The 23562-nt window shown below is 46.6% G+C and overlaps 1 protein-coding gene across 2 annotated transcripts; it reads left to right on the forward strand.

Moving 5' to 3' along the window:
- The first annotated feature begins 693 nt into the window (after window positions 1-693).
- cyld (cylindromatosis (turban tumor syndrome)) lies at window positions 694-22940 on the forward strand. 2 transcript variants are annotated; one of them, XM_023790375.2, is made up of 17 exons: window positions 694-966; window positions 3989-4642; window positions 6606-6884; window positions 8285-8390; window positions 8910-8990; window positions 13571-13687; window positions 14921-15306; window positions 17395-17560; window positions 17738-17879; window positions 18153-18275; window positions 18626-18717; window positions 18816-18882; window positions 19124-19256; window positions 19351-19459; window positions 19626-19744; window positions 20104-20320; window positions 20735-22940. In XM_023790375.2, exons 2-17 carry the CDS (start codon window positions 4070-4072, stop codon window positions 20917-20919), a joined length of 2895 nt encoding a protein of 964 aa, XP_023646143.1. In that variant the 5' UTR covers window positions 694-966; window positions 3989-4069; the 3' UTR covers window positions 20920-22940. The 2 variants fall into 2 exon arrangements, with proteins under 2 accessions (XP_023646143.1, XP_023646144.1); XM_023790376.2 differs by lacking the exon at window positions 13571-13687.
- The last annotated feature ends 622 nt before the right edge of the window (window positions 22941-23562 follow it).

Here is a 23562-nt window from a genome sequence, read left to right on the forward strand (position 1 = left end):
TGACTGTCAAACACAAAATTCCGCAATTACAAAGTGAAAACTGACAGGATTGTCAGACGATGAAAATATAGCTGAATTGGCCACAAAATGATAAAAACTACAATAATCCAACAAATTCTAACCTGGACACACATCGTAAGAAAAAAAAGAGAACATCTAAAGCAAAACTTTAATAATTATCTAACGAATATTCCAGATCACTATTCATATTGAATATACATGTATATCGAATAACTTTGTATGACATTTTACTGAGGATATTATTTAGGATGCAATTGTTTACAACTACGTATATGGATATATTGTGGAAATGTAGGATGAATGTAGATACTGAAGAAACAGCTCAAATCCGAGTATCTTGCAAAATGCAGTAGCTTTAACCCACACAGGACCACTTCGATGACAAGCGGTGTTACGTTTGAATGTCATGCACTGAATGTGCTGTATGACCAGTACATGTACACGTAACAGTCCGAGGATGCGCTCAGCAAAAGACCAGCATTGCTTCCGAGCCGCGAGCAGCCACCGGCAGCTTTGTCAATCACATCTTGCTTCCGCCTCCTTCACTGCGCAACCGAACTACCGGAAAACCCCGGGGGGTGGGACTAAAGTAAAGGCATGCGTTTTAACCAATGAGCAGTTGGTATAACGGAGCAATCACCAATGGGAGTAAAGTATTGGGAGCATGTTTAATATTTTAAGGTTGGTTGAGCTGGTTGCTGTTAAAAAATAATTTTGGTTGAAGGGTCTGCGTTTTGCCTTTCCTTTGCTTTTTGTGACGTTCGCCGCAGGCTCGTAGACCTTTTAAATTGCTCACAATAAATAAAGCACAAGAGAAGGCAGAAGAAGCCTGCTCGAAAATTTTCGAGTAATTTGCGTAGCTGGTTACATGTTCTTGATTCGTGCCAAAACCAGGGTTCTATGAAATTAAGGCGAACAGGTAGCTAGCTAGGCACCGAAGTTAAGGTAAGAACACTAGCGATTTCGTGAATTTCGGTGTTTACTCCTGCATGTTGGTTACGCGTTGTTAAATGCGGAGATTCTGGCGACGTGTCATATTTTTAAACCGTAGCTAGTTGTCCAGCCGGATTGTGTTGAGTGTCACGTTAATTGTGCAATATCATTAATTAATCTGGAATTTGGTTATAGTAAGGATGCCTGCTAGCAGTTTAATTGGTACAGTAGAGTATCCAATCAAGGCCCGAGGACGGCGGCGGTGACGTCATCGCGGCGAGTAGATGTCAAGGCTGCCAGCGGCGTCCTGCCTGACCGTATGCGCGCGGGTTTCTTTTCCGCCGTGCATCCGAAACACGCCGTCCAGGAACCACATGTAGCCGGGAGGAACGCGACCTGTCAGCCGTACCTGCCGTTATCTCCTTTACTGCGCGCGTGAACATGGCAACCTGTCCAGTCTAAAGACTGAAGTTACTGTTGCTTTTCTGACAAGCAGTCGCTCCGAAGTTTATGCAGATTCAAGAATGTGGCTTTTACACATGGCATTAAGCTTCCACTTTGCTTGTTATGTCAAAAATGCATTACTTAACAGTGTACCATGTTCTGCATTCCCTTGTATCACTAATACATTAAGTTATGTAAGAATCTGGAGGAAGGCACTGCTCAGCACAGTATATTCCATTACATTTTTTAACACTGCGATATGCTTTGCTTCTGTCCAGCGACGTTTAGTCTGGATTGTTGTTAGTTAAATAGTCAATGTTATGTAGCCGCTGTGGTTTTGTGAGGGGAAGTTTGCGCTCACGTCCAGCGCCGTACCACTGAATGAGGATGGGGGCGTGTATGATTTAAAGATGTATGATGAGAGCAAGGATAGTGCAGCTTCTCGGCATTGGCATGACGTCCCACGCGCTGGAGATGCGCGCGCGCCGCTGGACAGTAAACAAGGGGCTGTTTATGTGAGGCGGCGTAAGGCTGCGTTTCGTGGGCGAGCCGCGGTCTGCGCCATGCTGCGGAGGGTCACACGGGGGGGGCCGGAATGCGGCGGGACGCTGTTCTGGGGAGGCGCTGCCACAGACCGGGTCACGGCGAGCGGGGGCGCGGTCGCGATGCGGCCATGCTGCCCATTGCTAGACTAACCACATTCTTGCTTTGCGTAAATTGTTTTTATTATTATTATTATTATTATTATTATTATTATTTATTTATTGTGTCCTGTTTCGTCCTCGTTGAACGCTTATCGGCTGTGGTTAATGATGGAAGGAAATCGGCTGTAAACCTGGCGGTGGGTGGGATTATCAGGTGCTGTCACTCGACCTATTGATTACCACTTCGGCTCGTATTGGATCAGAGCCGGCAGTGATTGACAGCACACGGTATTTTCCGCCCACTTGATGTCTTCCAGCATCGTTGTTTACTGTCCTTACATTAATCACTAAGAACTGAATCTGATATAGGGTGATGGTAGGGTATCTATCTGTCTGTCTGTGTATCTGTCTATCCTTTTAAATATAACTTCTTATTTTAAAACAATTCACAGCTGATATTTTGTGCCGTCCTTATAACTATATCTGACACAATTCAGCTGAGTAGGTGCAGGATCCACCTGGGAACCAACAAGCTTTTTGTCAGAAATCCTATTGCGTGTTGCTATATACCTACTGCCATAGGTGCTTCTCTTTCAAAGTTTTACCATGTAATGTACATAGTGCAATATAATTCTTTCACGAGTTCACACTAGTACCAATGCGTAATTACAACAGTTAATGGCGATACGCCAGTAACATATACGTGTGTAAAAGATACAGAAAAGAATACCTACAAATGTTTTGTTTTCTCCTAATAAAAACTGATAAGAACCCTCAAACACACTCTGGGTGGATGAGAGTCTGCATGCAGTATTATTTTACTGAACCAGGTTATGTGTCTGACACAAGGGTAGGAAAGTAGCCTGCTTCAGACTAATTTAAAACATACACTTTAAGGTTAAAGCTCTATGCACCTTTCCGTCCTGCTGAATACAGTAGGCTGTGTTAAACCCGTCATTGCCTGCAGCATTACCCACACACATTTTTAAAAAAAGTCTTCATGATAAACCTATATTTTTAGTTTTCTGAAAAAACATTTGTGTAGGATGATTAGACTGGTGTTTTCACAACATTGTGAGTGAAAGCACAGTTTTAACCCTGCACTTTACTGGTCCTTGTTTGTTTAAGGGCTAGACACACACCGTATATTATTGAGATGAATACTGCGTTCCTGTTTTTGCATTGCTACCGTGGGTCTGTTCACCCTGCAAGTGATGGATCCGCCGGTGGATCTCCCAACCTTTTCTCAGGGTTGCGGGGGGGTGTTTTGGTTTAATAAGGCTGTGCTGTTAGCCACTTATGTTACTTTAGTTAACAACAAAATTTCCCTTTGAGACTGATTTTGCGAGAGTCTTATAAGAGCATTGTGGCACTGGATTATCTTTGATCTCACACATTTGTGCCAGAATCCATGTTTGGCAAGGCTGAACCTATTGAATGTTTCAAACATCATTACCGCCTCATGTTTATAAATGACTGTCCCTGTGTACAACTTGTAATTGTACTCAGAATTATTTAAGGCTTGTAAAGGGATTTGTTTTTGGGCAGCATATTTACTGGTTTAGTGACATTGTTCTAACAGTGTTGGGGCTTTGGTGGCCTTAGGGATGTGCACTTGTGATTGAAAGGCTGCAGTAAGGTACGTACCACTGAGGCACATGAACATGGCACTGCTCCCTAGATGCTGAATTAGCTGCCCCCTGCTATGTCACAATAGCATATATGGGTTAAATGCAGAGGACATGTTTTGTTGTTGTGCACTGTGTCCTGTGGTGTGTCAACAATCACAATTAGTCACTTTCATTTCTCTTATTTGGTCTTCTCTCCTGAAATCTCAGTAGCTTAAGCAATTGATGCTGTTTGAACCCGAACCCGAACCCGAACCCTCACTCTTCTCTGTAAATATTCCTCTGTTTTTTTTTCCATTTGTGTGTTTGCATGGGCAGGTCCTTAATGCTCTGGCATCTGCCTGAAAGCATGCAGGTGTCCGACAGAGAGGCCATGTGGGGACCCAGCGTTGGCACCCCATGACCGTCCCTCTGTCTGCCGCTGCCCCCCGTCGATTTATCCCCGCTGCCTCCTGCCTCGGTTATGCGGCCGTAGCAAACATGACCTCTGTGCTCTGGAGCCAAGAGAAACCGGCCGGGGGCTTCCGAGAGGACTCGCGTTACTACATGGTGGTCAAGGAATGCACGGTGGAGAGGCCGTCGCAGAAAACACTGAAGGTTCCCCGAGGCAGCATCGGCCAGGCCTGCCCCGAGCGCAACAGCCTGGGCCGCACCCTGCCCCCCAGCAAAGGAAAGCGGAGCCTGCGCATCCTGGACCAGGCCAACGTGGTGCTGGGCCTGGACGAGAAGGACGTGCAGGAGCTGGACGACCAACTGGCCGAGCTGCTGTTCCCCGTCAACAACTGCGAGGAGCGCTACAGCTTGCTGCGCAGCGAGGCACGCCTGGAGCAGGCGCGCGCCATCGACTGCGGCTCCAAAGTGCAGGTGCAGCTGCGCTCGGGTGATGAGCCGCTGCCTGGCGTGGTGCGATTCCGTGGCCCGCTCATCCCGGAGAGGGTGCTGTCCGGAGTCTGGTTCGGAGTAGAGCTGCTGGTGAGTGCCTTGACATGGCTAAATGTCATCTGCTGGTATCGGTATCGGTGGCGGTATCGGTATCGGTGGCGGTATCGGTATCGGTGGCGGTATCGGTATCGGTGGTAGTATCGGTATCGGTGGTATTATTGTTCAGGGTATCGGTGCGGCAGTGGCTGTCAGACTCGCTTCCCTTCGCCTGGTTGTGCTAATGCTCATACTTGGGTTACTGAGGAGCTGGAGAAAAGATGCAGAGGCTGAGTGACCCACTCTTATGTCTGTGTCGGGGAGATAAGCTGGGGGAGGACCGTGAGCTATGAAGCTGCTTTTACAGGGCGACTCACTCAGTGTTCACTGCTTCTCCCAGTGAGTGAGGACCAGCAGCAGGCCTTAACAGTCTGGCATCTATCATCGCTGGGCTACAGCGAACTCGGCAGTGAGCTGCTCTTGGAGCTCCGTCCCCGTGGCCTTATGGGACTTTTCGGTCATGTCATGTCCCATCATTCTCTATCCCTATAGCGCCCCTCTTTCTGGCCACGAAGTACGCCCCCCCCCCCCACTGGTGAGTCAGAGTGCGTAGGTGTTTCTGCACACTTGTTGAGGGTGAGGATGTGCTCCTGAGTGGGTGTGAGTGTAGGTGTGACCATCTGAAAGTAACGAACCAACCGCTATTACTGGTGGAAATGAGACGCACACATTTTTGTATGGGAAATTTCTGTGGTGGTTTTAATGATAAAATCGTTTCATCAGCATTATTTACCACAAATGCTATTTCAGCAACATTTTCTAACAGGAATAATTGTTAAAAAATTTGCTGTTGATGCCATTCCCCCCCCCACCCCCCCACCTTCTGGTTAGCTTAGTGTTTTGTTTTTCTAAATGTCTTGATATTTTTGAGTGATTTACTTGCCTGTTTAGTGGTTTAAAATTTCCATAACTGAATATGTGCTTTTTCTGATCTCTAAAAATGCTTTGGGGAAAATTATAAATTGTCCTAAATTAACTAGTCAACAGTATAACTAATACAGGTTGGTTTCTGTGAGATTGTGAGGAAGTTGCCCAAGCCACTTCCTTCACTACCAAAGGAATCAAAGCATGTAAAAATATTTTTTTGAGAAACAGGTGCTCAGAAAAAAAGCCCAGCTAACATGTGACAAAGAACCGACACTCAGACTCGGGGCTCAGAAGTAATTGACTCATACCAGCGAGTTAACAGCTACATGAGCTCTAGCAAAAATAAAACGTAAAGTGTTCGACAGCTCAAGCAACGTTTCTTAACCCGCTCTTCAGGGAGCCCCAGACAGTCCACATTTTCGCTTCCTCCGAGCTTCCAACACGTTTACAGCAGCTATTCGAAGTTCATCGCTGTTTGGTTCAGGTGTGTTGGGGGGGAGCAAAAACGTGGACGTTATGGGGGCTCCCGAGGAGTGGGTTGAGAAACACTGGCTTAAAGCACTGTAAAGCGTATCATCATGTAGGTAGCGGAAGAAGGTGAAGTTGGCTTAAACGTGGTTTGGTTGACCTCATGAGGAAAAAATGAGGGGTGGGCCGTCTTATCCACAAAGGGCCGGTGTGTATGCAGGTTTTCGGGGTAACCTTTAGGTCAGCTGTTCAAACCCAGGTGTGAGGAGTCTTCAGCCAATCAGTCCTCTAATTAGTAATCTGATTAATCTGGTTAGAACCCACATACCCAACAGCCCTTTCTGGATAAGACTGTCCACCCCTGGAACAGATGAACCCTCTTAGATCCATGTTATATTTATATCATGAAACTGTGGTTTGTCTGTATGGAAGGAGATTGTTCACAGGGAATCCTATGTGTATTTGGTCACCTAAAGGCCAGATAATAAAGCCACATTATAGGGTGTGGCCTTTAAATGGGTGTGGCCTTTAAATGGGTGTGCAGGTACATTAGTGGTCATGACAGTGTGTCTTTCTGCGCTCCCCCCATGTGAATGATTGGCTCTCTTCTCTGGACCCCCAGGAACAGGGCCGGGGTCAGGGCTTCACGGACGGCTCGTACCAGGGCCAGCAGCTGTTCCGCTGCGAGGACGAGTGTGGCGTCTTCGTGGCCCTGGACAAGCTGGAGCTGTGGGAGGATGAGGAGGAAGTGCCCCGATCGCCGGACCCCCGGGAACCTGACTTCCCGATCAACTCGCGGGTGGTGGTGCAGACCCGGGAAGGCCCCGAGTACGGCACCATCATCTTCTGTGGCCTGTTGCCTGGCAGCGAGAGTCTGGGATACTATGTGGGCGTCGACATGGTGAGCAGCTTCATATTTTAATCCTGCTGGTAATTGAATAATCCTTTGTGGTGTGAATGGTGGTATTTTTATAAAAATACATATATCAATGTAAAATGTCCATTGTTTATGGCTCCATATCTAAATGGGATTGCAGTGTTTGGGAACTGTTCCATAAAACAACGGTAATGCAGTTATGAATGTGATAATTAATACTCTCTATATTTCCTGGAAGAGGCTATAAAATGCTCCATATTTATACAATACTTGTGAGTACATTGTTAGGTTAGTTCTTTCCCAGTTCCACCACAAATGATTCAGCTCAGGAGCTGTGTGGTAATTAGCACAAGGAGGTGCAAGGAGTTGAATCAGGCGTGTTAAATGAGGGGAACCCCAATATTGCGTAGGGCTCCGGCCCCCCAGGACTGGAGTTTGACACCCCTGGTTTAGGGTTATGGCCATAGAAATCAGTGGACAGTCCCCGCAAAGATAAGAGTACAGGTCTGTGCGTGTGTGTGTGTGTGCGTGCGTGTGCATGTGTGCATGTGTGTGTGTGTGTGTGTGCATGTGTGTGTGTGCATGTGTGCGTGTGCATGTGTGTGTGTGTGTGTGTGCCTGAAGGCCATAATTTTATCGTTTCTCTGGAGGTGGTTGGTCCTTCACCAGCCTGTGTGTTTTTACTTAAGTCACTAGTGTGGGTATCTTACAGGCTGTACATAGAGTGACTGTGGCACTAATCTGAATTCCTTATGGCTGTTTCCTCGCTGTCTGCAATCTTAAATATTTAGCCACGCTTCCTGTAAAACCAGTTACTGCAACTGGAATTGATGTGGGCACGTGTTGGGCGTGTCAGCTTGTACTCCGAAGACTGGGATAACTTGGTAAAAAACGAACAGGATGTAGGTGGAATTTGAGAAACGCGTGCTGTGCCGGATAAAATTACGGGTATCTGAAAATGAGGGAACGATGGCTTTCATTCTCCATTTAGCATTCTTTCATTATTTGAATAGTTTGAAATGAAAGGGAAGAAAAAGCACATTGGGTAAATTCTAATGACGATGCAGTGTGCCTCCTGCCGAGGAGAGGCCTGCCGTGGAGAGGCCTGCAGAGCTGGTAGGCCGCACATGAAGGCACTTCCCTGGGCTGCTGCCTCTCTGACAGCAGTCTCTAGCATTTAGCAGACCCCCAAATGCCTGGGGGCTCCGCCTGGAGCTGCTGTTTTTCCCAGGGTGCAGCTGGTGAGGTCCCCGCCTCTCCCACCCAAGCCCATCCCAAGAGGAGGACGACGAGCGGGGTGGAAAATGGAAATTGACATCACCGGCCGCTGTGGGCAGAGGCCTGGCGCGGAAATGACATGGTTGGCACATAACTGCAGGTTTGAGGGATGAGTAACTAGGTGGCGTCTTGCCCCCCTTCTCCAGGACAACCCCATCGGCGACTGGGACGGCCTCTTCAAGGGGAAGCTGCTGTGTAACTTCGCCAGCCGGGAGCACACCCGCCTCGTCCCCATCTGCGACGTGATGCGAGGTACGCTGACCCCCCCCCCCCCCAGCCTGGCGTATAAAGCCGGGTTTTGTTGCCGCTCCTCTCTCTAGCCTCCACAGAGGCGCCTTTGTCTCCCCGGTTGTTTTTGAACCTCGTCCGCTCGATCTGTGCACTTGTTTATCAGCTCCTCTGTTCTTTCTCGCCTCGTCTGCATTGACCGTCAGACTTAACGTTTAATTGGAGCTGTTAAAAAGTGTAGTACCACCAGATTTCTTCAAGGTGTTTTTGTTTCCGTGGGAGAATGGAAGCGACTAAGAGTATTTCAGGGAAGTGTTTTTGAGCATGAGGTTCAGAGATGTTGTCCTGGTTTGCCTACCATGGAGTAATGTTCAGTTGACTACTCTTAACAAAATGAGTTCACCGGTTGGTTAGTAGCCAGTATTGTTTTTTGTCGGTGCTCTAAGGTGGACCAGTGGCTTGGTTCTTTTGGGGGATGTTTCGTGAGCCTTTGTGAAACCCCAGTCATGGTTTTTATTGTATTTTCTTCTTTCCGTTTTTCAGAGTCCTCAATGCAAAACTCGCGACACAACTTTGCATCCAGAGGAAGTGGCAGCGACAAACCTCCGGCCTCACAGAATAAAGGTACCAAGTGCCGTCAACGTTAGACATGTGATGAGCTGAAACGTAGGGGGACGAGTGGCCGTGGGCCTGATTTAAGAGTGTGTGTGTGTGTGTGTGTGTGTGTGTGTGTGTGTGAACCGTAGCTGAGTTCTGTGTTGTCCTTTCTGAACAATGACTTGGGAAGTGGAGGGGAAGTCCCGCTATGTGGTTTGCTAATCTGAGACGCTGAGCTTTGATGAAGTGCTTGATTTGAACTCGCTGCATACGGCTGCACGCCTCTCAGCCATGATCGGAGCTGACAGACTGATTCGAAAGACATTACTGATAGTTACTGTTTGGGTGCCGCCACACTGGTGTGCGTCCGTTGTTAAATATCATGACTTGGCAGTTCCAGGAGAGTATGAATGTGATTTGGATTCCTTCATTTGCCACTGGAGGTGACACATGCCGTACAAAGGGCACGTCTGTGTGGAAACGGTTCTCTTTCAGAATGACGCCAAACTTTTTAGATCTATCTACCGGGGATGTTGTGATGTGTAATGAAAGTCTAAATTGCTTTTGGACTCAGTAGATAGACATGACTGGAGAAAAAAACACCCTTTTGCTACATTTGTTTTTGTTAATCGAAGTGTCAACATTATGCTATGTGAGGATATTGAGGAAGATTATCATGCAGAAATGTGTCACTAGGGCTTATAGTCGGAAAGGTCTGTTCTGCTTTGCTGAATACCTGCATCAGTGGGACCGATATAACCTGACGTGTGGCAAAAACAGTGATGGAATTTGTGTGCGTGTGGGTGGTTTTCAGAAACAGGCGATGCTTTTAAGTGGGGCAGCTACTCATTTCATCCTGTCAGTTATTTAAAAAATTAACCACGTTAACCAAATTCCCAGACGTTAACCTGTCATTATTTTTGTAGTGAGGTCTCTGCAGCTTTTCCATAATTAGCCTGGTGCCATATGCTACCTGAGACAGGCGTTAGTGTCCTGCTTCTACTAAGGATGAGTGATTGGAGGATGGATGGATGGATGGATATTTAAGCAGGGATATCGATACCCATTATTATTATTAGAGCTGTCATTATTACTCGATTAAACCCGATATTTAAAAAGCATCGATTTAAAATTTTCTTTTTTGATTACTCAGCAATATGGCGGAAGGAAGACGGGTCCAAATAAAGAGCGAAACAGTGAATTGTGTGTGAGCACTTACCATTAAAAGTGAATGAAAGTGTAGTCCTATGTCAGTATTGCAAAGCAGAATTTAAATATCACCACAGCAGGACTGCAATGTAAATGCCGACGACATTCCACCAGTAAAAGACGACATTCAGGTTTGACGGACTCATCAAATCATGAGATGTTAGGCATAGATACGAGACATTTAGTCTCCCAGAGCAGCCTGGTCTGTCTTTGTCACCACTTGAAATTCTTTTGCTTAAATTACTTTCTACGATTCTTATCACATGTCAAAATAAAACAAAGGTTATCCCCGTCGCTTTAGCCACACCACCTGACGTCGTAATGACCATATACTTAAATTTTTTGTGAATGTATTTGTTTGTTTTGGGCTATACAATAGTGACAAGTTCACATTCTGATGTCTAAAGTTTTTGCAATATTTAGGAGTTGCAAATGAAGTATATAGCCAAATGTACCTTTTATACCAATGCAGTCTGACAAATAAGTTGGTAGCGTTCCTGTGACAACAGACACAAAGCAGAGTTGACAAATCACTTGCTTTTGCTCAATATCGCCTCCATTGAGTACAGAATATTTCCATTCAGAAGAGGACAAATGTGTTTTTGTGACCAGTTCCTGTTTGCTTTTCTCCTGTTCTCTCATTTTTGTTTAATTTCTCACAAATCGGCCACATGGTCTATGAGTGAGTCCCACTGCGAAGATGAGACTGATTATGATTATGATGTCTTGGAGAGCGCATGCGGGGCACGGTAAAAGCAGCGGCGGTAAACTTTTAGACTGATTTATTTTATTTTATTTTTTAGCATCCACTACATAGTGCTGAAGAGGAACGGTCATTAAAATTGCTTCCTACGTTTTTATTTTTTATTTTTTATTTTTTATTTAAACCTTTATTTTACCAGGCAAAGCATTAAGAACAAATTCTTATTTACAATGCCAGCCTGGAAACAGTTTTGTTTCCTATGACTGAGTAAAAATGTTTCAGTGCAGCTTATTGATGGTTTGAACCGGGCCGACTATCACGGTCCTTGCGATGTGACAGTTGCATTTGCATGAAATGCCATGTGGATATTAACATGGCACATGTGGCAAGCCTATAAAATGCGGGCGGTTCAGTGGACAGCGCTGTCACCTCACACCACTGCTTTGTGTGTGTGGAGTCTGCATGTTCACCCTGTGTGTGCGTAGCTTTTCGCCAGATTCTCCGGTTTATTGCCTAAACTGACCTTGCGTGCCTGACTGTGCGTGTGCACCCTGCAGTGGCTGGTTGCTTCCATCCTCACGGCAATTGCAATGTTTATATATTATATTATTATATTATATTATAATTAATCTGACGATTCATTGATTAATCGTATATATGTATGTGTGTGTGTGTATATATATATATATGTGTATGTGTGTGTGTGTGTGTGTGTGTGTGTGTGTGTGTATATATATATATATATATATATATATATATATTACTTAAGCAATGCAATGGTAAAGTTTGTTGTTTAACCATTTAACTGGTTAAAAAGAAAGATCAATTATGTTTTTACAAGGCTTGGGCAATGAAACGGAAGCACCTGGTTTTAGACCACAATCATTTATTAGTGTGGTGTAAGGCCTTCTTTTGCGACCAGCAAATAACTGATACAAGTCTGTACTTTGGCCAGAGTAATTGTGAGCCGTTCTTCTTGCAGAACAGTGGCCAGGTCAGTATGTGATGCTGGTGGAGGAAAAATGTTTCCTGACTCGCTCCTCCAAAACACCCCAAAGTGGCTCTATAATATTCAGACCTAGTGACTATGCAGGCCAGGGGAGATGTTCAGCTTCACTTTCATGTCCATCAAACCAGTCTGTCAGCAGTCTTGCTGTGTATATTATCATCTTGATACATGATCTTCAGGGTACAATGTTTGAACCACTGAGTGAACATGGTCCTCCAGAATGGTTAGATAGTCCTTGGCAGTTTCGGGCTTCCCCACAACGTAACTCTCCCGGATGTGGGAAAGACAGTGTCCCCAGCCCAGGATTTGCACTACTGGCACCATTGAAACTGATGTTTGACATTGGCACAAGTGACCAAAAGTTTGGCTATAGTACTCCAACCATGAATACTGACCCTGTGGAGCTTCCTGTAGTCTGTCCTTTTTAATAGTATGTCGACATTATCCTTAATACTGTGGCTCTCTGCACCACAAAGACTTGCTCTCCTGGTCACAGTTGTGCCAGCAAAATGTTCACCAACAATTTGTCCTCTTTTGATCTCTCATATGCCTCCCATTATGTTGTGTGGATTGCAATAGTTTATGTACAGCTGTGCTATTGCTCTGCGAATTCAGCCTTCACACCCTGCTGTTACTGATGGATTATGCAAACGGTAAAGACTGCCCACCAGGACATGTATATATGGGCGTGAAACCTCAAACACTGCCTATATATAATATAATTAACAAAGAAGTGAGATACACAGGCAGCACTGAGATGTTATGTAGGTTGATTTGAAACAAAGAAATTTCAGTGTTTTTCTGTTGTACTGTTTCAGTCTCCAAAGATGCAGGCAGAGCATGACGGGGCTTTCCGGCACGTAATGTGTAATGTGTTATTTGCTGTACTTGTACGTCATTTTGTACTATATTTAGAGTGATTGGCTGGCTGATTGCCAGTCAGGGTGTAAATTAGGGTGTAAATCAGGGTGTAAATTAGCGGTCAGATGGATAGGTGTGTCCGTCACATAAGCTGTTTGTTGACCTTTGTCTTCACGCTTTTTAGTCAAAAGAGAGTAACAGCAAAACTTCAGTTAGATCTATCCTGACCTCTAGTGGTCATTTTGTGTCCAATTGCTTTGAAGCGCTACAGTATGTTGGCAGCATGTTATATATGAGCAGTGGTGTTCAGTCACTTGGATGTTTCTCTTCCAAGAGAAATAAACCTGAAGCTCATCTTGCTGCTGTCTGCTTTTGCTTGATGTCCTGGACATTGGTCCAGTGCATTATTCTGGTGTGGACAGTCATTTCGGCCAATAAGCTCTGCCGCACTCCTTGTCTCGTCTTAGTGCTGAGGATATAAGGAACAGCAGCTTTTATTTTTTTCACAGGGGGCTGTTTTGGAGGGTTTCATCTATGGGCATTTTTTTCTTGATGGTTGGACATGTGGGGGAGTAGATGGGGGCTTTCCTGTCTTCTTTCTGTCAAACTACTTTGGGGGGGGGGGGGGGGGCTTAAGGGTTTTCAGTGTATGATGGAACTGAGGATCTGTATGAATATTTAAACATGTTTTTTTCTAACACAGACATTGTGTGGGGGGGTGTTTAATGCTGTGGGACCCTAACCCCCCTGCCCCCCCAGGTGAACATGCGGAGGAAGACTCTCGTGCCCCTGCTCACTGTGTCTCTGTCCGACTCTTATTTACAGGCTTAGGTCTACAGTGTGGAAACAGGAGCAAGTCTGAGTTTTATTATACTTTTAATGGCAGCTCTGTCGATCACCCCGTGCAGTCCAAATCCAAAAGCACGTGGTATATTGACGAAGGTAATGCTTGCGAACCGAGCTGGGGGGCTCGACGGAGAGCGACCTCTGTGGCCCACACTGACCCTTCTGATTCTCCGGTTTCCAGGTTATCAAACGATGCCTTGAGACATTATGACACTTCCTTCCCCCATTTTTAAATTTTTTTTTTTATTTATTAACTGATTGGAAATGATGCGGCAGCTGGGCCACTGAGATCCTCACCGTCAAGCCCTAGTTAGACTGGGGGTCCTCGTGCATGCACGGCATGACCTGTGTGTGACCGCTGGCTTTTAACAATGCGCCCAGGCACCCCGAGTAAACGTGCTCTGACAAGGCTTCCAGGAGAGGAAGCCGCTCTTAAATGTGGCACTTGTGCATTTTTTTGGGCTTTGCAGTTCCAATACAATGACATGGCTGATTGCTTCAGGGGCTCAGCTGTGATGCAAGTGCAGCATTTGCACAAAGACACCGCTGTTCAAAGGGATTTAGATGGCCTGCAGTTTATCCCACTGTCCATGAGGGCCATTTTTTTTTTAAAGCAGCAGTTCAGGTCACATTCATTGCGGGGCCCATTTCAGACCTGTCACTAAATCCCTGTTTTTGCACACCCCGCCTACAGGTGGAGCTGTTTACACACCTCGAGTTTTCAGCATGAGTTTAGTCTGAAATAACGCAGTGAAAGGAGTGAAGCGTCAATGAAGCGTCATGAACCGTTTGCTGTATTTTTTGACCCCACTAGATGGTGCTGTTGGTTTGCTTTGGGGCATGGTTTGAACCCTTTTATGAACAGAGCATCATCTAATGGGTTCCAAAAATACGACAAATGGTTACCGAAACTTCATTTGGCCATGACTAAGTAAAAGCCCCATGTTTTTGTCCTGGTGGGATTGGCAGGGCGCATTAGTAAAAGACGTGCCTGCATGGTGTAGCTGTGGCATGTGGTTCAATGCACTGGAGCCTCTCTCCTGGGTGCGCTCTGTCACATGCGCTCCTGGCGATAGGCTGCAGTAAACGGTGTCTTCACAAGTCGGTCGCTTTGGTCTCTGCTGTCACACCCGCCTTAATGTAGACGCACATGTGGAACTGGGGACCGCAGTACGTCAAACGAGGTCTTCGTCTGGACTGTGCTGGTTAGCTGCAGTTCAGACAAGATGCTGATTTGACGCGTTGGTGCATGCATGCATGTGCGGTGATCGCGCCTCCGGTTGGCGTGCCGGCGTGCAGTCGTAACCGGTGTGTTGCTGCCCTCCGCAGTTGGAGAAGACCCCGCCAAGTCCCTTACAGACACGCCATCGGACTTCAGCCAGGCGTCCCCGCCCTCCCGAGCCACACCTACCGGCTCACTGTCCAGTGACAACAAGTTCCACTCGCTGCCCTTCTACCCGAGCAGGAAGTGCGGCCCCAACGGCGGCATGACCAGCAGCCCCATTTCGCTGTCCGTGCAGTCTGTGGCTGCAGAACAGCACGAGCCTGCCCCCCAGCCTGCACCCACGTCCACAACCCCCGCCCCGCCTGGCAACCAGTACGGCCTGGAGGTGGGCTCCCTGGTGGAGGTGAAGGAGAGCCCCCCTCTGTGTGGGGTTATTCGCTGGGTGGGCCAGCCCCCGGGGCTGTCGGAGCCTCTGGCCGGCCTGGAGCTGGTGAGTATCACACTGTATCAGTGTTGCCCCAGCCCAGTCCCCGAGGAGCCCCAGCCAGTCCACATTTTTGTTCCTTCCCAGCTCCCAGCCAATTAAGAACAGTGAATACCTGGTATGGGTGTGTTGGGAGCTGGGAGAGAGCAAAAACGTGGACTGGACCGGCTTTAGCAACACTGCTCTGTATTATGTTCATTTAAATTACTCTGCATAACACAACTTTTATATATGTATGTGTTTGTGTAAATAATCTTAGTTCACTACCTTTTTGGGGTAGTATGGTAGCTCAGTATTTAGCTCTGTCATCTAGGGTTGTGTACCGTTCACATTTGGTACCTGGAAATCCGTTCCAGTGCCCAGTGGTACTTTGTTCTGTGCTTTATTCTCTCTGTAATTACCAAACATATAGTTTCAGTTTGTAAATAATAAATCCAAACTTCTCAATTTTAAGATTTTATTTTAGAACAATTTTGCATGGTGTGTAAAATAACACCCCCTTTTTCCTCCCCAAACTGTCCAACATGTTGCATGGGTGATGTCATATGGTCTTGTTCTCAGATTTACCAGTTTTTTTTAACTATGATTACGTCTGCATGTATGCCACTTAAATTATTCAATGTAATTATATTAAACCTTCTCATTTCCAGTACATAATTTTTTAATGCTTGGTATAAAAACGTCAGTATAAAAACATCAAACAGTATTACACGTTTTATTTAAATTTAACATTGTAAATTAGCGTTTCGCTACCAACACTAAAACACAGTGCATCTGGTCGTTGCGCATAAATGTTACAATTCTAATGCTACTTGTGATGTCCATATCTAATGAAATTAAATAATAAGATAAATAATAAACTATCCAAAACACAAATAATTCCAAACAAATCACCCTCAAAATGGAACACAATGTGCCGCATAACAAATAAATTACAGTGTGCGAGACGGCAACATCAGTGCATGGAGGGCCGTGGCCTAGCAGTGTGGCAAAAAAATCATCCTGTTGTTGTCTTGGATTAATTAACAGAATGAACGAACGAACGAACGAACGAACGAACGAAACCGGCTCTCAGACGGAAACCAGCACCATTGACCCCTGTAAAGAAGCCAGCTCAGAGCTGACTCGTTTGCAACCAACACATCACTAGTATACTGAACCCTCTCCCTAAGAAATTTCATGCCGATTGATTTGACATAAATCGGTACTCGATAATTGGGATGATGCCCTGAAAAGTACCGAATTTGGTACCCAGCCCTGCGGTCATCTTGCTCCTCCAATGATGGGTGTTCATATCCCACCTCTACTTTGTGCAAGATCAGACTTATACACAGTCTAACATGGACTGTTGCCTGGGGCCCCAATATTTAATTTTATTTTAATATTTTTTTTTAAATCAGGTTGTTACAGCGCTATGTAATGCTGTAGATAGGGCCCCGGCAATGACTTTAGTCCCACCCCCTTAATTCAGCCGTGTGTGAGTGCACTTCCTCTATGCCTTGGATTTCCTCGTGCTGTCCAAAGATATACAGTTGGTGAATTGGCAACATTAAATTGCCCAGAGAGTGTGAGGCTGTATGAGTCTTGTGATGGATTAGCATCCTGCCAAGGGTGTATCCCCCCCCCCCCCCGCCTTGTTCACTGCGATGTCTGGGACAGGCTCCAGGCTCCCCGCAACCCTGACCAGGATAACCGGTCAAAAGATAGATGGAAGGTCTTCGTTTCCACTACAGTATTTTGAGCTCCTAGCGCTTTATTGCACATTATTTTACAGTACTTGGCGAGGTGTTATGTTAGATTGCCATCATTTATAATGTATTATAGCAGCTTGCACCATTACAGCGAGTATGCATTTGAGTTGCGTGTTTATTTAGTAATCTGCACAATCCACTTTATATTACTATATATATACAGTTTTACCATTAAAGGACATTTATCCTCTTTGCATTTGTTATTTGTACACCTAATTTGTAGTAGGTAATTCCTTTTACTTCATGGCCGAATGGCTGGACCCATTAGCCGGCAGAGTGCAGAGCCGCCGCCGTGTAATTGGTCATGCTCTGGTGTGACTCGTTGCCGCCCCCACCCCCCCAGGAGGAGGAGTGCGTGGGCTGCACAGACGGCACCTTCAAAGGCACCCGCTACTTCAGCTGTCCGCCAAAGAAGGCACTGTTCGTCAAACTCCGCTGCTGTCGGCCAGACTCGCGCTTCTCGTCGCTGCACAACCCCCCCAACCCCATCGAGCGCTGCAATTCCATCGGTGAGCCAGTGGGCCTCGTTTTGGGGGGGGGGGGGGGTAACAGGTGGCTGGGCTGAGCTGGCCCCCCCACACTCTGATGGTACAGTCCATCGCATTACCTTTGAATATGTACTGAAGGCTGGATGGTCCCATGGGTCCTTGGTCTGAGGGGGGGATTCCCTTTCTGGCTGTCTGCAGCGTTCGGGTCCTACTTGAGCGAGGTGGTGCATGAAAACACACCTCCACGCACGGAGAACGAAGGCCTGGAGATCATGGTGGGCAAGAAGAAGGGCATCCAGGGCCACTACAACTCCTGCTATCTGGACTCCACCCTTTTCTGGTAAGAGCGTATTGCTGCCCCCTTGTATTCTCTGTATTGGGTTCTTCATAATGTAGTATTATTATTTTGTTGTTGTTTTTATTTGACCTGGTGGTTCAAATTTTTAGCCAAGTCATGCATATTTCAGAGAAGTAAGTAAGCTTGTTGGATGACGTATGCGGCACCAGAGCAGATGAACCTAAGTAATACGTGATGTAAGCTGGGTTTGAAGCCAGAAACCTACTGAGCTGGGCTGGGCTCCGTCCTAATGGGCGTCTCCTTTCCTGCTTGCAGCCTCTTCTCATTCAGCTCGGTTCTGGACACGGTCCTGCTGCGGCCGCGTGCCAAGACGGACGTGGAGTACTACAAGGAGACTCAGGAGCTTCTGCGCACGGAGATCGTCAACCCGCTGCGCATGTGAGGGTCGCTGCCGCGACTACCGCCGCAGCGTGCAGCGTTCACGCTCCGGCTGTCGCATTCACTGCTGTTAAAAAAGGGGTGATCTTCATTCGTTGTGTGCTGTGGGACCAAACTCACCCCCTAAAGTAAACCCAGTGTTTATTTTTCCCATAGCTAATTTTCTATCCCATAATACCCTTCACTTTGTATGCCCTCTCTCTACTGTTGCTGTGTTTTCAGTCATGCTGTCGCCAGATCTTTACGTGCTACAGAGACAACTTGATTTCATACGGAAGTTTATAAAAAGGACCAGGTTTCCGTACAGCAGAGATTGCGTTACGTTGACGATTACCATGTGCTTCCATCAGCCACGGGTATGTGTGCGCCACCAAGGTGATGAAGCTGAGGAGAATTCTGGAGAAGGTGGAAGCAGCTTCTGGGTTCACGTCTGAGGAGAAAGGTGAGTATGCTGATTGGTTGGCAAGCCTGGGGGGGGGGGTGTGGCCTAGCATCCCTCAGCATCTCTTCAGCTTTCCTCACCCCCATGTGTATCTGCAGACCCTGAGGAGTTCCTCAACATCCTATTCTACCATATACTAAGGGTTGACCCCTTACTGAAACTCAGGTGAGCAGCTCTGGTGACTTTCAGATTTTATATTTGGTTTTCTTACTGGAGTTATGCCAGTTGGCTTTGCTCGGTCACCTGTCCCCCTTTTAAAATCCAACAACCACAAAATCAGGAATATGGGGGTATCAAAATTCGGATATAGACCAACGACCGAGCGAAGACCATTTCTAGAGTTTAAATTCCTGTGTACTCGTCCAGTATAGTGTCACAGATTAATCCCTTTACATGGATTCTTTAGATCTGCAGGACAGAAAGTCCAGGACTGTTATTTCTATCAGATCTTCATGGATAAAAAGGAGAAGGTGGGCGTTCCCACCATCCAGCAACTCCTTGAATGGTCCTTCATCAATAGTGATCTCAAGTTCGCGGAGGTAAGGTCCCAATGTCGGCTGCGCCTCTTGACGTGCGATCTGGGCGTCACATGGATGCCCTTTGGCCCCGTTAACCCAGTATCTTTCTGCCCAGGCACCTTCCTGCCTTATCATTCAAATGCCTCGTTTCGGAAAGGACTTCAAGATGTTCAACAAGATCTTCCCATCTCTGGAGCTGGACATCACCGATCTGCTGGAGGACAGTGAGTAGGAAGGCCATGGTGGGGGGTGGGCGTAAGGTCAAAGGGCATCACCGTGGTTACCATAATGGTGGGAATGGTTTGTGCACTGGTGGTGTTAGTCAGTATGTGTGCATGCCACGCACATGTTGGATTTACCAGCGCTGTGCCGGTGTGTGGCTTGCCTCAGCTCCCAGGGAGTGCCGCATCTGTGGAGGCCTGGCCTACTACGAGTGCCGTGAGTGCTACGAGGACACTGACATCACAGCAGGCAAGATCAAGCAGTTCTGCGAGACGTGCAACACACAGGTAGGCGCAGGCAGAGAGCCCATTCTCGTTACCACCACGCCTGCTGTAACGTTCTAGATTGTTCTACAGTTTCGTTGTACATTCAGTTGCTCCAGGGACAGACTGACCCTGCCTTCTCAGTTGCAAGTCGCTTTGGATAAATGTATCTGTTAATTTAATAAATGTAGTCCTGCTAGCATGTAGTACCCCCTAATTCCTCTAGGTGGAAACAATTTGCACTTGTAGTTCTACCAGCATGTAGTTTCAGATATTTCCACAAGGTGGAGACAACGCACAAGTAATGCAGTTATCCAGTAGCTTGTAGGCTGAGAGCCGCTCACACTGGTTGCTGTGTGACGGCGTTTGCCTCTTCCATACAGGTCCACCTGCACCCCCGGCGGAAGGCCCACCGGCACGGCCGGCTCTCAGTGCCGCGGGAGCTGCAGGAGGGCGTTCGCCGCCAGGGCATCTTCCCCCGGCAGCGCATGCAGCTCTTCGCCGTGCTGTGCATCGAGACCAGCCACTACGTGGCCTTCGTCAAGTATGGCGCCGCCGAATCCGCCTGGCTCTTCTTCGACAGCATGGCGGATAGAGACGGTACGTGCAGGGTGCCAGCTGCTATTAATTAGCGGGCGGCCCGGTGGCAGGTGTTTGCCCACGTCCGCTGCGGTTGCGCCGGATGTGTGAATGCATCGCGCTGTCGCTGCCAAATTGGCAGAGCATGTCACTCTACTTTACGCAAAATGTGTGGAAAATCAGTCTTGGAAAGCAGCAGCAGTAGCGGCAAATCCGTATGTTTGACTGAAATGAGAGAATTCCGAGCAGGGGGAGGCTGGTGGATCTAAAAGGCAGGACCTTTTGCCATTCATAACCCAGGGTTGAATTCACTGTTGTGCCCCTGGGCAAGGCCCTTACCTTTGAGTTGCTCCAGGGACTCAATAAATGTTTGTGACTTTGGGTAGAAACATTTGCTGAATTTAATGGATTGTAATGGATTATGTGCTTCCCCAGGTGGACAGAATGGCTTCAACATTCCCCAGGTGTCTCCATGCCCAGAGGTGGGCGCCTACCTGAAGATGACCCCTGAGGAGCTGCACGAGCTGGACCCCAAGAGCATCCAGGGATTCGCCCGCCGTCTGCTCTGTGACGCCTACATGTGTATGTACCAGAGCCCCACCATGAGTCTCTACAAGTAGGCCGGGCCAGACCCAGAGCTTCTATGGATGGTCAGTGGGGGGGGGGGGGCAGACTCGGGCCATGGCCACTCCCTCTGCCCAATTTCTACACCCAGGTCTACGACGAGAAAAGGGAAAGGACGAAAAACCCTGTTGCACTGTGCATTTGTCCAAGTTTTTGTCGATCCATGTCTCTCCTCGTGGTGGAGAGGGGTGTGAGTGTGTGAGTGAGCGAGTGCGTGTGTGTGCTCAAGTGCACATGTCTGTGACTTGAAGCGGAAGCCTCTTGTTGGCGTCCGACACAACAGAAGAGTGAAAAGACTCACCATATAATCAGGAGTGGAGTCTCTGTCCCTGGCTTTACATCAGGGCTTCATGTGACTTCGTTGCTTTAAAAAAAATAAATAAATAAAAAAGTGTGTGTGTGTGTGTATATATGTGTATATATAATATATATACGTACATACATGTGTTTATGTGTGTGTGTATGTATGTATGTATATATATATGTATGTGTGTATATATATATAGATATATACATACACACACACACACACATACATATATATGTATATTTATGTATAAATGCAAAAAAAGTGAAAATGTATATAGTGGTTAAAGGAGTTGGGAAAGGTTGTGCGTGTAAAAGTTCCATCCACTGTAACTAAATTGTCTAATTGAAACCAAAATATATAAATGGAAGTTTTTTTTGGAAAAGATAAATAGTACTTAAACTCTATATGAATTGTTTTGTGTGCTGTTGCTCTGACAGTTTTGAGAATCTGTCATGGTTCCTGTCATTTTGCATGGGTCAACATTCGGAACAAATGTTAATACATATTGCAGGGGTCATGTACCAGGTTGTGTTCTAATACGCTGTTCATTTGAAACAGTTCAGGGTACCCTCTTTAAAAAATCCAAGCTCTATGCTTTCTCAAACATAAAAACTTGGGATTCAGGCCTGCTCTTGCAAAGCTGACCTAGGTGTCGATGTGAAACGTTTGGCTAAGTTGCTTTTGTTACCATTTAACAAGCCATTAGCTTTTATTTGCAACGGCTCTTATTTGTTATAACATTTTCTCTCACTTAATGCTTCCACTAGCTACAGCAGTATCCTGCCAGTGTATTAACAGCATTGCATTGTGGGAAATAAGCAAGCTGTTCTATGCCTTAGGATTGGCATGTTGTTACTCATCCCACCATGGCCTGGGATACAAGCCTTCCCATTAAAAGAATAAATAAAACTGAAACAGTTTTGACTCCTGGAGCAGACTGAACACTCAGTGAGTGTGAAGCAGTATGTGGTTCTGTGGGTGTGAACCATGCCTCTGATCAGAAGGTCGCTGGTTTGAATCCTAGGGTCAGCAGAGTGATATCACCATGGGGCCCTTAAGCAAGGCCTAATTCAACCACAGGCCCTGCTGTCGTGAATCTGTTTCACGTTGGATAAAATTGTCTGCTATATAAATTCACGCAGTACAGTAAAATGTAATGATGGACAAAATGATGTTTCATGAAACATTTGCTGTATTTTTTGACAACACTAGATGGTGCTCTTGGTTTGCTATGGGGCATGCTTTGTGCTCGCTCTTGTACAAAGAGCTCCATCTAGTGGGGTGAAAAAGTACAACAAATGGTTCATGAAGCATTATTGTCCATCACCAGTAAAATCAGTGGGGGACAGCCAGTAGTAGGACCCCTTTCACCAACACTGCTGTGTGTCATTGTTCACAGGCAGCGAATGGTATAATGTCCTCCCCCCCCACCCCCACCACCATCACCACCCCCACCCCCACCACAAACTGCCTTTTCCTAAGGCACTCTGCCTGTCTAGGCCAGCGATGGCTATATCACACCCATCCCCCATGAAGCCAGCGGAGGTGCATATGGACACACTGGATAGTAGCTATAAAGGCTTCTGAACTGGCCCCAGGGAACCACATGTACAGGAAAGAAGCAAATAGCTCAGTGTTACTACCACACATCATTCACTGCTGATTCCATCAATGTTAACTAAAATAAAAGAACCTATTTTGAATGAGCACCCGTCTATGTGTTTTTGCATGGAATGGGATGGGGATGTGGAAGAAATCAGAGCATTAATACATATGGAGATACTTTGAGCCTGGCTTTAAGTATTGTTACCATCATTTTGGTGGTGGCCAGTGTCATAGGAGGGGAGTTAATATTGGGGAAGTCAAAGCTTAATACAATTTAAAAACAAAGGTATATTTAGGGGAGGGAACCAACTTAAATATTGAGGGGTACATGCCCCCCTCGTTTACTACGCCCCTGGGGGTGGCCACAGTTCCAAGATCTTTCCATGGGTCACTGGGTGACACAATGATTGTTTTTTGAGGTTGTAGATGTACATGGCGTTATGTTTCTCTGCTTTTTAAAAACTTTTTTAGTACATGAAAGTTTTTAACACGCACGGATCCTTATGCAGTCATTTCCTGACTAAATGTACAATCCTGTCTGTCAGCGTACAAGGTCCGAGACACCCACGCAAGAAGAGGTTGGTTCTAACTGAAAGGGCCTGTGTGTCCAGCTGTTCCTCCTTTTGGGTCATATGACCTCCGTTCTCCCTGCCGCCCTTGGCACCCCACTCATACGCTGCTGGCTTTCGGCTAAAAGTTGGAGGCCCAGCGGTAAGTTCATAAC

This window comes from Paramormyrops kingsleyae, chromosome 11 (genome assembly GCF_048594095.1).
Source record: "Paramormyrops kingsleyae isolate MSU_618 chromosome 11, PKINGS_0.4, whole genome shotgun sequence".
Lineage (NCBI taxonomy): Eukaryota > Metazoa > Chordata > Actinopteri > Osteoglossiformes > Mormyridae > Paramormyrops > Paramormyrops kingsleyae.

Coding starts and splice junctions, on each gene's coding strand:
- cyld (XM_023790375.2), top strand. CDS start 4,070: ATGACCGTCCCTCTGTCTGCCGCTGCCCCCCGTCGATTTATCCCCGCT. Junction 15,307..17,394: donor CTCTGGCCGGCCTGGAGCTG/GTGAGTATCACA, acceptor CCACCCCCCCAG/GAGGAGGAGTGCGTGGGCTG. Junction 19,745..20,103: donor GCGAGACGTGCAACACACAG/GTAGGCGCAGGC, acceptor TCTTCCATACAG/GTCCACCTGCACCCCCGGCG.